Source organism: Eptatretus burgeri, chromosome 2, assembly GCF_056783735.1.
Source record: "Eptatretus burgeri isolate ZD-2024b chromosome 2, Ebu_testis_v1, whole genome shotgun sequence".
Classification (NCBI taxonomy): Eukaryota; Metazoa; Chordata; class Myxini; order Myxiniformes; family Myxinidae; genus Eptatretus; species Eptatretus burgeri.
The window spans coordinates 157,085,143-157,101,353 of record NC_140962.1 but is presented as its reverse complement, the minus strand read 5'-3'; the positions used below and the strand labels follow the sequence as shown (position 1 = coordinate 157,101,353).

General features: G+C 41.4%; 1 protein-coding gene across 7 annotated transcripts in view; it reads left to right on the top strand.

The window, feature by feature from the left end:
• The window catches only part of LOC147033680 (NACHT, LRR and PYD domains-containing protein 12-like), a 45,784-nt gene extending 30,227 nt beyond the window's left edge, over positions 1 to 15,557 (top strand). For 4 of the 7 annotated variants that reach the window (XM_085871772.1, XM_085871770.1, XM_085871774.1 and 1 more), the window contains 5 exons: positions 3,274 to 3,357; positions 6,610 to 6,690; positions 7,491 to 7,574; positions 8,684 to 8,764; positions 12,692 to 15,557. In XM_085871772.1, coding sequence (XP_085727898.1) covers positions 3,274 to 3,357; positions 6,610 to 6,690; positions 7,491 to 7,574; positions 8,684 to 8,764; positions 12,692 to 12,791 — 430 coding nt within the window. In that variant the 3' untranslated portion in view covers positions 12,792 to 15,557. Of the gene's footprint in view, positions 1 to 3,273; positions 3,364 to 6,609; positions 6,691 to 7,490; positions 7,575 to 8,683; positions 8,765 to 11,687; positions 11,767 to 12,691 lie in introns of those variants that run through there. The other 3 variants (XM_085871771.1, XR_015055597.1, XR_015055598.1) reach the window with 3 other exon arrangements.
• Positions 15,558 to 16,211: the final 654 nt, after the last annotated feature.

The following is a 16,211-nucleotide window of genomic DNA, read 5'->3' as shown; positions in this document are numbered from 1 at the left end:
TATATATATATATATATATATATATATATATATAGTTGAATTACACTCATGGAAGTGAGAGGTTCAATGATAGTCAACTATTAAAGTGTGCCAACTAACTCTTATACTGCACTGTGTTTATCGTCGGGTTGGGAATTGAATCCTAATCAGACACAGAATTGCTATTTCTTTTGCAGCCGATTACACAATTATTCCTCACCAAAATTAGATCAACATGTCCAAAAGGAAAGATGCCAACTTAACACGATAACTCAAATCGACTCTGTTAACGTGCAATGCCGGAGCAGCCACAAGAATATGACCATTACTGTTTGTTTTCGACTTCATTAATAAGCTCCGCCACTTCACGTTTGGCCTCAACTTGGAATCTCAAACTCTGTCTCTGTCTCTGTCTCTTAGCAACACAATAGAATGTGAACGATAGTTTTATGTTTTTTGACTTTTGACCTTTTTACATTAAAATGTCTCTGTAAACTCTAAAAGAGTTCAGTCTGATCACTCATTCTTGATTTACTTGAGTTATTTAGCAGCTTTTGGAATGCAAGCACGGTTCATTTGATAAAATGTCAACACTTGTATGTATTATATATGCATGTAGGATACACCCTAGCTTCCATGTCTAGTCAGCAAGCATGCCCCATGAGGGACTGTGTTAAAATCCCATCATTATATAATTGTTTATGGAGAAGGGCTGGGTTATAATACCATAATTATATAATTGTTTATGGAGAAGGGCTGGGTTATAATACCATAATTATATAATTGTTTATGGAGAAGGGCTGGGTTATAATACCATAATTATATAATTGTTTATGGAGAGGGACTGGGTTATAATCCCATAATTATATAATTGTTTATGGAGAGGGACTGGGTTATAATCCCATAATTATATAATTGTTTATGGAGAGGGACTGGGTTATAATCCCATAATTATATAATTGTTTATGGAGAGGGACTGGGTTATAATCCCATTATTATCTGGTGTTGATATGATTTATGTTGATATGATGCCATTAAATTGTTCGATCTCTCAGCGGTCTGTACCATGACAAGTTGTTGCAAATTTCCTCCGATGGACCGAATGTCATGAAATCTCTGCAGAAAAAGGCTTTGGAAGAGATCAATCCGAAAATGATCAACATTGGCACGTGCAACTTGCACAAAAGCCACAACACCTTTTCTAGTGCATTCAAAAAATTTGGCTCTGAGATCGAATCTATAGGTATTGACGTATTCTATCTTTTCAAATACTCAGCTGCGAGGAGAGAAGACTACGAGGCTGTGCAGAAATCCAAGGGCATTAAAGGACACGTCTTTCTCTGCCATGTGTCTTCGCGATGGACGATATTGGAAGACATCACAGAACGACTGGTGGAGCAACTTCCGGCTTTGACAGAGCATTTTCTCAGAACTCTTACTGACAAAGAGAGGGAGAACGATGGAATCAAGAGGATCTGCGGTGTTTTGAGTAACAAGCTTCTTAAGTGTGAACTGCTATTCATGAAATCCGTCCCGTCCATGTTCAACCGTTTCAATAAGTTGGTATAGAGCAAGGGCCCGCTCATCCACATTTTCTCCGATGAAATGAACACACTGATCCTATCGCTGATGCGACGCACCCTGACCGAAGGAGCTATTGGTCGAAAGACTGGAAAGCAACTTGGAAGCATCGATCCAATGAATCGCGATGTCTGGCTTCCAAAAGTGGACATCGGAGAAGCGGCTTCATGGGCGATAAAAGCCATGAGAGAACCCAAAAGGATATCCGAGGGGAGTTATCTGGATTTCTTCAAGAGAGCCAAAACTGTTTTATTCAGAGGCAATCGGTAAACTCCTCAAAATATTCCCAATGGACAACCAGCTCTTGCATGACCTACAACTTCTTCATCCTTTAGCTCGACAGTCACAATCAGCTAAGCAAGCCATCAAGTGCGTTGCCATTGGCATCAAAATGTTCTCGAGAGATAAAATTGACGCAGTATCTGATGAGTGGTTGGAGTACTCGAGCGGGGACTTACCGCAAGACTGGTACACCGATAATCCACAGATCAGCACTTCCGAAGACGAAGATTCGGATGAGGACAACATGGACACCAATGCGGGAAATGTCAATGGAAGAGTTGATGTGTACTGGTACAGAGTCGGTAATACGAAAAGACCTCGTGGTCAGTTAAAATACACCAATCTGACGACATTGGTTCGGATAGCCCTCACATTGAATCATGGCAATGCCGATGTTGAGAAGGGGTTCAGTAAGAACAAACTATTGCTCACATCTCATCGCACCCGACTCGCTATGCCTCGCATCAATGGACTGCGGACAGTAAGTTCGTATATGAAGAGATTTGATAACAAACCACAGATGCTGCCTTATTCGGAGGAACCGATATCAAACACTCAGAAAGCAAGGTCGGCGTATATGACGCGAATTGAACGGGAGAGACGGGCCACAAAACGACCAGCGGAAGCAGCTGCTCCAAACGACTCTCAGCAGGAGGTTCAAATTCTGGCCAAGAAAAGGAGGGCTGAAGCACTGTTGGCGGAGGGCTTGATGATGCTCGACAATGCAGTGAAGGGAGAATCTGAGAACTTGGTCACCAAAGTTGCGGCTGTGAATGCTACCATCCAGAATGCCAAAAAAATGCGAGATGGGGCCAATAAAGAACTGAATAACCTGAAGATAAAGAAATAGCACTTTCCTCCCGAGCTTTCCGATGAACTGGTACCCCGGTATTACGAGAATGAGTGACGTTGTGGAATTACGCGAATGTTGAGTTGTTTGGAATTAAAAGAATGTTAAAAAGTGATCCTGGCTTGTCCAATCTGTGCGTCTAAAACCCCCAACATATATGTGACAAAATGGACTTTCGATGTGACAAAACGATTTTTTGTGACGTGACAAAATGTGACAAACTGGAAATTGCCCGTATGATCCCTGCTTAATTGTACAATTGTTTACGTGGAGGGACTGGGTTATAATCCCATAATTATATTATTGTTTCTGGAGAAGGACTGGGTTATAATACCATAATTATATAATTGTTTATGAAGAGGAACTGGGTTATAATTGTTTATGTGGAGGGACTGGGTTATAATCCCATAATTATATAATTGTTTATGGAGAGGGACTGGGTTATAATCCCATCATTATCTGGTGTTGATATGATTTATAAACATAACGATTGAAATGGTGAAAGTATTCCCAAGGTTATCCATGTTGTTAACAGAATGATAATCTCAGGGTTTTTTTCTCTTTCCCTCCTTTACCATCAGTTTGAGGGGAAATCCCATCGGTGATGAGGGACTGGAGGGGTTGATGGAAGGTCTGAAATCCAGAACAAAGTTACGAAACCTCTGGTGAGGGAGAAGGGGATTTTCTGGGAGAATGAAAAACATATTGTTGCGTATCTGGTCTGGGGGTGAAATAGGCAATCAATTGGAATAGTTATTTAAAAGTGCTTGTTATGAGTGTGATACATCACACTCATTATAACTCCTGTAATTAATGAAACGTATTGAGCACACGCTGAGAAAGATATTGTTCCCCTGTCCAAGTGTCTGTATGTACGCCCCACCTTTCCCCACTTCCTACATTATTAAACCTGCCCCATTGGTATCTGTTCTTATATGGACTTTATTCTTGAGTTCACAGCCAATGGGCATGACCCACAAATGTGATCATGGGGTCAGTGTGAGGACACGAGGCGAGCAAGAGACATGACCATATTGTATTTCGACATCTGTTGCTTCAAGGTAACCGTGCTCCCCTTGGTATAGAATTTCCCCAACTTGCCAGCCAATCAGCGCAGTCCATAAATCATTGTGTGCCATGCTGCGTCGGCCAATGGGCATGTGCTGCGGAAAGTCCAATATGCCCTGCAGGCATTATCAAACTCCATACGTCGCAATGGGTGATGGTTCGTGCGATTGGTTGCTTCACTCTTGCTTCTGGGTACCTGCCCACATCGTGGTGCTTCTGTAGCATGCTGTTCCTGCGCTTTGTGGTGTGTGGAGAACAAGGTTGGACCATCACATAAGGCACTGCAAGGCCAAGTCCCATGTGAGACAGCAGCACACCGAAAGGGGATCAGAGAGACAGCCAAAAGCGATCATGGGGGAGCAGAGCCACACAGTGTGTGGAACAGAGCCATACTTTACAGGTGTCTTGGCTTCCCTTTCTCACTTCCTCCCTCCCTCCCTCACTCTCTCACCTCCCTTCCTACCTTCCTGTCTTCCTCTCTGTCTCTTATTGTTCTGTCGCTCTGTCCTGTGTTCTCCCAAGTAAATGAGCTAAAGCCATTTTTAGCCCCCGTTGGACTTGGTCCGAAACGGGGGTTTTTGGATTTGGTCTCGATTTCCATGTGTGTGTGCGTGCATACGTGCATCGGTAACTATATCTCGGACATGTACGGACCGATTTTATTTGTACTTGGCAAAAAGACAACACATGATGGTATACATGCGCATATCATTTTGTTTCGCAATGCGATCAAAGATTGCTGACCGGCGGCCATTTTACTTGTCAAATTTATTTGTGTTTTTTTTTAAACCCGGTGTCAATCACGTACTCAACCATTTCTTAGACATACATTCACCAATCTTGTTCAAACTTAGCACACAGATAACAAATGACAGCTGACATAAGCACTTCATTTTATTTTGCGATCCAATCAAAGATGGCCGACTGGTTGACTGTCGGCCATTTTTGTTGTAAAAACAAACCCGGTATCGAACACGTCCTCAACCATTTCTCAGACTTGCATTGACCGATCTTGTTCAAACTTAGCACACCGATGACTAACGAAAGCATACATATTCAAGTCATTTATTTTTTTCGAGATTAGCTCCAAAATGGCCGACTGGTGGCCATTTTAGTGGTGAATAACACGATGTTGAACACGTCCTCAACCATTTCTCGGACTTGCATTTACCGATGTTATTCAAACTTGGCAAACAGATAAAGACTGGTGGCTTACATGTGCATGTCATTTTTTTTTTCGAGATCAGATTTAAGATGGCCGACTGGTGGCCATTTTGTTACTTAAATGTGTCCCCAACCATTTCTCAGACATGCATGCTTCAACTTTGTTCAAACTTGGCACAAGCACACGACATGATGGCATACGCGTGCACCTCGCTTCCTTTGGCGATGTGATCAAAGATTGCCGGCTGGTAGAGTGGCTGCCATTTTATTTGAAAATATATATGGGCCAGTCCTTTAACTCGGTACATCAAAACTACTAAAACAATGGGGGCTATGACATTTTATGTACTTTTTTCCTAGTTTATCTTTTATTAATTTCGGATGGAGGTTATGTTTTCCTGTCTGTCTGTCTGTGAGCAGCATATCTTCACACACACACACACACACACACACACACACACACACACACACACACACACACACACACACACACACACACACACACACACACACACACACACACAACAAAACTGAGGTGACAGATACAAAGGTAAATCCCATGTTTATTCATTCACATGGGAACATGGGACAGACACGGCACACGCATAATGATGAGACTGATTAGAGAATGTAATCTCAGCCGTGGGTAATTATTTTTATTTTTATCATTCTCAGACCCAGCTTTCACCCATAGACACATGGGAACTTAGTAAGGGTGAGGGAGTTGAGTGGACAGAGGAAGCAATAAATAAATATATATATATATATATATATATATATATATATATATATATATATATGTATGTATATTGTGACCACAGTGCAGTCATTCTTATTGTGAAACAACTTTTGAAGAAACTGTTACAGCTAGCTCGGCCAATCTGCACATGTTTATATTAAATCCTTGGAACTTGAGGCTAATGGATTTTTATTTATTTATTATTTATCCTGTATTGGTGGCCGTCTTGGATTTTGTCCCACACACAAAACGATCTTCTTCAGAACGACTAAACTTATCGCCGTGAAATTTGGCAGACAGCTTAAGCACCTCCATGTGGTATCGAAGTGTGAGATGGAGACTTCTGCTCTAAAGCCTGTGGAAGCTTGCTATTGGTCAAGAGTAGTGGTCTTTTTTTGTCGTTGCTTCCTTTTCCTTTCATCAGATGTCAATACATTTTGAAGAGAGGAGAAATTGGTATTTGATGAGAGAAGAGAACTGGACAAACATGACTTTTAGCTACAAAATGAAGATGCAATCGGGGGTACTAACCGTGCTCGGAATGTACTGTTCAACATTAACTTTCAACATTTACAAATAAACTTTGTCAGGGAAACGCCTCCTCCTTTACTCTTCCCTTCCCACTTATCCAACCTCTGCCTTTCCCCTTTCCCCTTTACCCTTCTCCTTTTACCCAGGAACTGGAACTCGAACCTGTTCATCGAGATGGTTTTTTTTAATTTCTTTTTTGTACCAACTTCTGTTTCCATGATCCAGGGTATGAAGACTCATGGAAAGGGAGTTTGTACTATTATCGGTCACGTGACCTTCAACCTGTTCATTTTCAGATTATTTAATTATCTCTTAACTTGGAAAAAAAAAAAAACCTTCTAATAGAACTTGTTTATTTACAACTTTTTACTGATGTTTTTTTGTTTCACTCCTTGGAGTTTTTATCTCTTCACAGGTTAATGAGATGTGACCTGAGCACCAAGTCTGGGCCTATCCTGAGGGACCTGAAGAACATCAACAACTTGGAGGATCTTGAGTGAGTCTTGAACTTTTATTGAGGTTTTTGTTCTTCAGCTCTTTCATCAGACATGGAATTAGTGGCACACACTTCATTGATGCCACTCGAACGCGAGAACACCTATGTCCCCACTTATCCAATTATCCACCCCCACTCAGACACAAAAAATATATATTTACAGCAACTTATGATAACATCTTTTCAAACAAGCCACCTCCTCGTTTAAACACAATATCTAGGAAAAAAACATTCACAATCGCATCGCCTCCATCACTTGGCAACAACAGCACAGAAATAAAATACTCAATGAACCACACCGTGTGATCCATCCATCTGTACAAACCCTCCCATGCTCCTCCAGAGTAATGTTTTTATCGACACTTTTGTTCTGCTTACCATCCTGCACTTGAAACCTATCAACACAAACTCGATCAAACTCAGGACCTGTTCTCCATGCACCTTCACCTTGAACCTGACATGACACACCAATTAATCACAACTTGCTCTCAACTTGCACAATGCTGAAAACTATTTAACATTTCATCTTTCCTCCATCTATAGTGGAATCACGTCAGAGTGGTGGCTTGTTTGGGGATGTGGGCTTCCGTTGAGGATTCCTCAGGCGACTGATGATGATGATGATGATGATGATGATGATGATGATGATGATGATGATGATGACTGTGTTTTAATCCTATCATTATATGGTGTTGATATGATTTATAAACATAACAATTGAAATGGTGAAAGTGTTCCCAAGGTTCTCCATGCTGTTGATAATCTCAGGGTTTTTTTCTCTTTCCCACCTTTACCATCAGTTTCAGTTGGAATCCCATCGGTGATGAGGGACTGGAGGGGTTGATGGAAGGTCTGAAATCGCAAACAAAGTTACGAACCCTCAGGTGAGTGAGAAGGGGATTTTGGGGGGAAATAAGTACCTGAGGTTTTCCAGGTGAAGCTTCCCCTGCATTATAAATCTGTATGAAGCATTATAAACAAGTTAAAGGTGGTGGGAGGTGTGATCTAAAGGTGTACACAATGTTCTCCAGGTAAACCTTGACCTCCATTATTGACCTTTGGTTGAACTTTGTGTTTTCCTTGTGTTCAGAGAGGGGAATGAAGGCACAGCCAGCCATGTCTAGGGAATCATTTGGGTGAATGAGAGAGAATGAGGAATGATGAATGATAAGCCACTTTGATTTGTGTGAAGCAGTTTATCCTTCATATATTCTGATCATTCATTGTGTATCAATCTCTTGTCGTGAAGGTTAGTAAATGATAAAAGGAATGAAGAGTCTGAACTCGACTCCAGTGATCGATATATTTTTCGGTCATGATCTTTTCTTTTCGATACAGCATGGAGACCCTGGGGATCATCATTAGTTGATGGTGTGGCTGTACTGCTGATGCGATGCTCTCTGAATGGTAGAGCAGGAATTTGTAATTCCTTCAGGGTCCTGGCAATAGCTCGCCAATTCTTCACAAAGTACACTCTTTAACGTCCCCCCAACTCATGCAGAAGGGAGTCGGCCATGGTAAATGAGTGTTAAAGTGAAACATGAAGCTGTAATGGTGTTGAGGAACAATGCATCATGGTGCACCAGAGCCATTAATCAAACATTTGTGCATCCTTTTCGGTTCAAACCTGAATGATTCATTACACACCAATCTTCGACTGAAGGTGTCAAATTGATGTGATCGTACCATTTGGTACTTATGATGCACCTGCAGAGAGGGGTGGGGCTATAATAGAAGGGTTTGGGGGGGGTGTGATGGTTGGAAAACAAGGAAATTGAGAAAACAAGGAAATTTGACTCATCAAGGGAATGCTTGTGTCACACCCTCAATTGTTTTTTGTTTTGTTTTTTGATTCTCTGAATGTGACTTCAGGAGTTTACATTCAGAGAATAGAATTAATGAGAAAAACAAATCAAATTTTATGGGTTAACTTGACCATTTCTATATGTATGGTGTATTTTATTTGGACTTTTAATTCTACCTGTTTTCAAAGGTTGAGTTTCTGCAACTTGAGCACTAAGTCTGTGCCTGTCCTGAGGGACTTGAAGAACATCATCAACTTGGAAGTTCTTGAGTGAGTCCTGAACTGTTATTGAGGTTCTGCTTCTGATTTTTTTTCTTTCTCGCGTTTTCTTTTTGTTTTGCTTTTGCTTTTTCCCCATCACGTGGTTTATTACATAAACTCCATACTATTTGAGATTTAATGGAAACAAATCCAAAAAATTTCTGCACAAATGTTGTTTGTTGACAGGGATTTGGTAAGGCTGATATTTTAACACCAAGATATGTTTACCATTGTGTGAAAACAAGTTAACTGCAGTGGGAAGCAAGTAAAAGCTGACATTTTGGGCATCACCCTTTCATCCCGAGGAAAACAAGGGTGAATATCTGAAATGTCAGGTGTTTTTCATCCCCTTTTGATGAGCATACCTCGATCAATGTTCCACTGATTCCGTCCATGTTCATTATTACAAAGTCACAAAGATACCCAGCATTGCCAGACAATGCTGGCAATGCTGGGTTCATTTCTCCCACCCCTTCCCCTGCCTCCTCCAATCACACCTCCCCTCCCCCTCTCACCCAATCCCTTTCCCTCCAGACTCTGGCCACACCCTTTCTCCTCCCTCCAGGCTCCCACCTCCACCCTTTCCCTCCCTTCTTCCACCCCTTCCACTCTGCCTCCTCCCACCCCTTCTCCTTCTTCCTCCCCCCCCACAGCATTCCCCACCCTCCCTCTTCCCACTCCCACCCTTCCCCTCCCTCAGGACCCCTACTTATTCCCCTCTCTCCGACTCCCACCCCAAGCTACTCCCTCTTCCCACCCAACCCCTTCCCCTCCCGCTCCCCACCCCACCCCTCCCTCCTTCCACTTCCACCACTTCTCCTCCATCCTCCCACCTCCACCTCTTCTTTCCTTCCCTCCCACAAAGGTACACAGCAATGCCTGGGATCTATCGTATATCTATTGAACGACCACAATTATAAGCACGTATTTATTAAATATGATATATGACTCGTAATGGAGCTGCCACTCACACATCTTAAACACATAGACATACAAACGAGACAACACAGGACTATTAAATGATAAAAACACAACCACTGCGTTTTGGGGAAGTGACGTTCGGTGTACCAGCGACGTCACAACACTGGCTGTGCTTTTCTCACCGCTTATACTGGGTGGGTTGCCATTGCCTTCACAGCATTGTTTGCCTGTGCTCTGTCCTTTTAAATGCTGGGCATCAAGCAAGGGAGCAGCATGCACCATTTTTTAAGTCCCAGTATGAGTCGGTCGATGTTCACACCACCAACCAGACTGACATGGACTGACACTTATTACAGCGCGTGCACTGTATACAATTGCACCGAGTTTGAAATGTCCCCGGCGTCGTCTACCACGTCTCCGGTGGGTCCGGTGTCCCTCCCCCCCCCCCCACGTGCCTCAAGACAGCCAATGATGGCCGTCCGGTAGATGCAGTGTGTAACCTCGACGGAAATGGCGACAATTGACGGAAATACCCGAGTATTGCAATGGAAATTTGTCAAACTAATGTGTTATATATGTGAAAACCATTGAATTTATTGCTTGATGGAAAAAAACGAAGAAACGCTCCCCCCTCATGTACGAACGAACGAAAGACGTCATTTCCGCCCACCATCGCATTTTGCGCCGATCGCCGAATGCTGAAAGCTAAGTTCTTCTTATGCCATCATTCTTTTGCGGCCCCCCTGCCACGCTGTATCGAACGATTTCATTCCTTCTGTTATATATATATAAAGGTGCTTATCACAATAATAACAAGATTTTTACATTTCAAATATTAAGTACGCTTTTTAATTGTTTTTCAACTGAAAAAGCATAAATTGCATATTTTAACATTAGTGTACTCCTTTGCTTCACCACACGCGCTGTATTGAAGGATTTCACTTGTTATTATACATTGTAAATGGAGAATACTCTAACTATTACACCACCCAGTCTGGGCTCTGGTATCGTACGCAGAGATCTGTAAGAGATCTGTAAGTGTGTTTCATGTCAAAACTGTTTTATGCTTGGAGAGATGACTGAATTTTCCAATTGATAATGGAATCAATAACCGTTGTGTGCATGCTGGTTGTGTTAGAGAGGTGATTGTTCTGTACAGGTTATTGAAAACACGTTTTCTCTGTGGGGGGAATTTAAGTGGCCACTATGAACAGGTGGTCGCTAAGGCAGGTTTGACTTGCATGGATCAAAATCACTTGTTTTTAAATTTTCACAATTGATTGGAACATTTTCAGAGTAAATCAATTAAAATATTTTTCCAATAAAATACTATACATGGGGGTCTGGTCATCTTTTTTTTTTTCCTGTGCAGCACAAGGCTGCAAGTAGCATCATTGAGTGAGGGTGTGGTAGTGCCCCTGTAGCTAGGTGAGAGCAGGAATTTGGAATTCGGCCAGGATGCCAGGGATAGATCCCCTACTCTTCGTGAAGGACACCACAAAGGGATCTTTAATGTCCATCTTTAATCTTTAATCTTTAATTTCTGAACATTTTCAGATTTCACTCCAGATTTCAATACTTATTTAGTCCACGAGATCTGATCCTCAAATCCGAAATCATATTTTGATTGTATACTTTAATTTGTCCATTACAGTCGATGGTGTTTTCAAGGCAAAGCATTTTTAGTAGGCCAAATCAAAGTGGTGGTTAAGACCATGGTGGTTCGGTGAAGTTGGGCTGATCAAGGATAAGCCTTCCATAAAAGTAAGCCATTAATTATGTTCAAAAGGGGTGTTTAAATTTACCCAAATACACAGTTTTTATTTTTGCACTCCCTTTATGGGTTCCCTTAGTGCTCATACAAAGTTCGGACCACCAGGTTTCATGGTTTTGGAGTTATTGAGGGCACACTGACGTTTATTATTATAGATTGTTTATCTCATTGATAAGTAAATCAAATATTCATTCATTCCTTTTTTATTATTTAATTTAACAACTTTCTCTCCTTCAGTGTGGGTGGTAATGATCGCAGACTTCATCGGTACCTTGGTGATTCTTCAAACAACCCAAAGTGATTGAAATGAAATGAAGTGAGTGTGAACGGGATAGGCGCAGTGTATGTTAAATGTAATTAAAAGAGTAGAGTGCGAATGATTTATTTATAATCTGGGGAATTAAAACATTTTGAAGTATGTCGGGGGAACAGGGTTTGGGGGGGGGGGGGAGAAGTTGGATGGAGGTAGGGGAGGTTAAAAGCATTTTTAATTGCATAGGAAGGGTTTAAAGCTTTTTTTCGTGTGTTAGAGGAAGTGGTGGGGGAATAGGTTATTTCTTCACCCCTTACCTCTTCTGTGCATGTGCGAACTCATACCCTATTTTGCATGATTTTACCCTTTTCTAGGCCACTATTACCCTGTTCACCCCTTTTGTTTTAGCATTTTCTCATCATTTCATGTGCTATACCCCTTTGCATCATTTTTACCCCATTATCTCCTGTAAAACAGTTTTTGACTTCAAACATAATTTTTTCCAATTATCTTGGTTTCATGGTTTTGGAGGTATGGAGGAAACACACACTAACACACTGATACACTGACACACACACTCGCATTTATTGTTTTAGATAGTCTTCATCCAACCATTTCCACTTTTTTTTTTGCAAAAAAAGCATTGTTTTCTTTTTTCTAACTGCGGAATAGTCTATATTCTACAACATTGGGGTCTGGAACCACCATTGTTTCGTCCGTATGCAGCTGGAAAATTTATATTTGCAGTCATCAGGACCGATGTCCTAAAAATGTGATGTGTCGCTGGAAAAATTTGGATGTGCAGCCAGCAGGATGACGTCATAAAATCGTGATGAGTAGCCGAATTTGTGAAGCTCATTTCATTTTGCTGCTCATGTCCATTTCAATGTTCTTATTTAACTGTGTGAGATTATGTAAAGCAAAATTTGGAAGCCCTGCAAATGTTTGGGTTTCCCTCTGTGTAATTGCAGATGCCTTTCTGTTTCAGATCAGAAAAGCAACATGACACCTCCAAAGAAAAAGAAGCAAAAACTTGGAGAAGAAAAACGCAAATTCAACCTCTTTGGGAAGAAGAATATTTTTTGTAGTTGAAAAAGAAACTCACAAATGTGTGTTAACCCTTTGAACCCTGAGCTCCTTGGACTTTCGGCTCCCCCACCCTGGGCTCCCTGGAGCAAAATCCGGGCACTTGGGTAGATGGAGGTTTGAAGAGCGGCCGGTGAACCGACCGCGAGGGGTTCAAAGGGTTAACCAAATCTGTGATAATCAGTTAGTGTGTCCGCTTGTCATGGTTAGAGTGTTCGCTCTGAATCTGCGTGGTTCAAACCCTGTCCAAGTCATACCAAAGACTTTTAAAATGGTACTTGCTGCTTACTTGCTTAATGCTCAGCATTTAAAGAGGAGAGAGAGCATGCAAACAACGCTGTGAAGGCAATATCAAACCACCTTGTATAACCCTTGCCAAGAAACTGCTTCAGCAGCACCAATAGTATGTAAAGAGTACGATACACAAAAATGTAAAAAAAAATGTTTCAAAAAAAACAAACTGTAAACTGTGAAACGAAGCAACCCTAGTGAACATTTTCTCACGAAACATGCAACCTCCAACAAAAATTACCGAAAAGACACCGAAGCGAGAATGAAGCAAGCGCATCAGAAAGCCAGCGATGTGTTTTCACAGCAACTCAGAAATGATCAAGGAGAAAAGACCCTATTCGGACGATTTTCGAACACACCTCGATAATCAAAGAGACAGTGTCAATTAAAAAAAAACGAGGGATTATTCAAAAAGGAAGGAATTTACCACTTTCTTCAGACACCGCAACTCGATGATGTGGGAAGACCAAATGACTAACTTCCTAAAATAATTTTCTACCGTAAGTCTTGCGATTGAAAGTACTGACATCAGTGACCGTTTGTGATGATGTATTTATATTCATGCCATAAGTGAGTCCGGTGAACCGGTTGAAGACTTGCTTGATGTTTTCCCATTTCTGGGTAGAATTTGATGAAGTGATTTTATTCAACACGTGTAAGAAATTTGATGTTCCACTGGATAAGGAGGAGGAGGAGATTGGGACCATACTCTGTGCAGAGCGTTGGTGCTGCCTAAGCAGTCTCCTTGGCTATTGGGCACAATCCTGGATGGGTCGCCACTCCGACACAGTATATCGGCAAGCTGGCACTCATTTTGCCGACCTCGAAAGGATGACAGGTCGAGTTAACCCCACTCGGTGCTAATGCAACAGCTGAGTGGGATTTGAACTCAGGACCCTAGGATCCAAACCCGCCACCCGAACCATTAAGCCAACACCAGGCATAAGGTGTACTCCGTAAATACCGATGGAGCACCTACGGTGATGGGTACAAACGATGGAGTTGTGACACTATTCTGTGGGAGGGATTAAACAAGATATGATATTCTCTCATACATCAGAAATATTTGGCCATCATGCACAGCTTTGAGTCAGGATTCTCAAAAGTTGTCATTGATGACGTCATTCAAGTTGTGCACTTCATTTGTTCCCAGAAACACCGGAAATTCAACCAATTGCTTGAGGAATATATGGCGCACATTATGGTGACGTAGTACAGTACATTGTTGACTTGTTGACTGTTCATCAAAAGCTGCTTGAGAAAATTCAAACTGTCCTGAAGGCAATGACCAAGTCAGAGAGTTGAAAATCTGGCTTTCTTGGCTGACATTATGAAACAATTAAATATACTGACGTCACAGCTCCAGGTAAAGGATAAAGTTATTTGTGATTTGTACTTTGCAATGAATGCATTTATCAGTAATCTGGGACTATTTGAATAATACGTGATGCAGCTAAAACATAGTTCGACACACTTCAAAAGATTGTGCAAAGTTGCTTGGTATCTGATACACACAAACAAGTACATAAGGTGCTCGCAACAACTACAGTCAGAATTCGCTGAATGGTTTTCGGAGTTCCAAACGAAAAATATTTTGTTATCCTTAGTGTTAAGCCCACCTATAGGTGGGGGGGGTATTGTTATCCTTATTCAAACGTGTAATTCAAAATACCTCTCCAAAATACCTGTCGCTGCGTAATTCAAAACACCCCTCACGACACAATGGAAAACCGGACATGAATACTGTACTGTAAATGGTGGAGACTTGTAATACCCTCTCACACCTAGAGATGGCGCTACACGATACACATTTACATTGAGAATTTGCGTCTCCTCCCCTTACACCCCACTCCAAGACCTCCGGAAAATATAAAAACACACCGATACACTTATCGGGGTCATGCTGATCCTATGTAGCAAGTCTGGATGCAATGGGCCCTGAACTTTAGGAGGAGTTGCGTGACACACACACACACAAACACCAGTCCGTGAATTATAGTGAGGATTTCTACTGGAGGCAAATGAACTCAGCAACTGCCAGTCATATATTGACGAAGCAAATTTCACTGAATGACAAATGGAGCTTCTGGACTTGCAGAACAATGGTATGTTGAAACGCATTCGCCAAGCATGGAATCGGTGTTGGATATTTGGAACAACGTACACCAGGAAACATTGAAACGAGAAGATTTCATAGTGATTTCCATGTTTGGATAAACATAGTACTGTGAGCAGACGTTCATTGTGTTCATCTTTGTGAAGAAGTACCGTTCACACCTAACCACACCTCACACTGCGGAACGTGTGAAGGCACTTGGTGCCACATTTGAGCCAAATTTCGATAAGATCGCCGATTGTGTCCAGGCTCAAATCTCACATAATCTAGCTAAGCTTTTCATTTGTATTTCTGAATGTATAACCAAGTTTTGTATTGCTGAATGTGTAATTTTATAAATATAATAAATTATACTTGTTCACCTGTGTCATATTTGGGGGAGAATGAAAGTATTATAAAGTGTGATTGGGGAGGGGGGGGGAGGGGGGTGCTTGGGTGTTGTCGAAGAATTCTCACTTCCTCCTGTAATACATTTGAGTCATTTATAAAAACAAATACAAACAAACACAAACATATCGATATGGAAAATTGAGAGGCACTTCAATAAGCAACACCATTTTCCTCTGATTTTGCAGTACATGGAGACTTTTAATTCTTATATAGTATTCACTGAGACTTGGTCTGTTCATCCTCCAGACATGCCGACACCCATAGCTGACGTTCTTGGGGTTTAGGGGAAAAATCACTCACAGCTTTGTCACACCAATCATCTGGAGGTCAAATTCATTTTGAAAGGCTACAGAATATTTATGACCTGAAGGTTGAGAGGAATTCTGGAAATTATTTTCACAAACATCTTGTATATTATTTCCGAGTTTGTGGTTTCGTGTCGCGCTATCTTCGACTTTGTTCTGCGCTCGAGTAACGTGATATTCGGCTTACATTATCTCAAAGACCATATGAGGTGCATGGTACAAAAAAAAGGAAATAAAATGGTTCTGAAACAGTGAAATCGTATTCCACTTAGTGCATTAAAGTAAAATTACTACTGATACTCTGCATCAGTTCCTTTCTC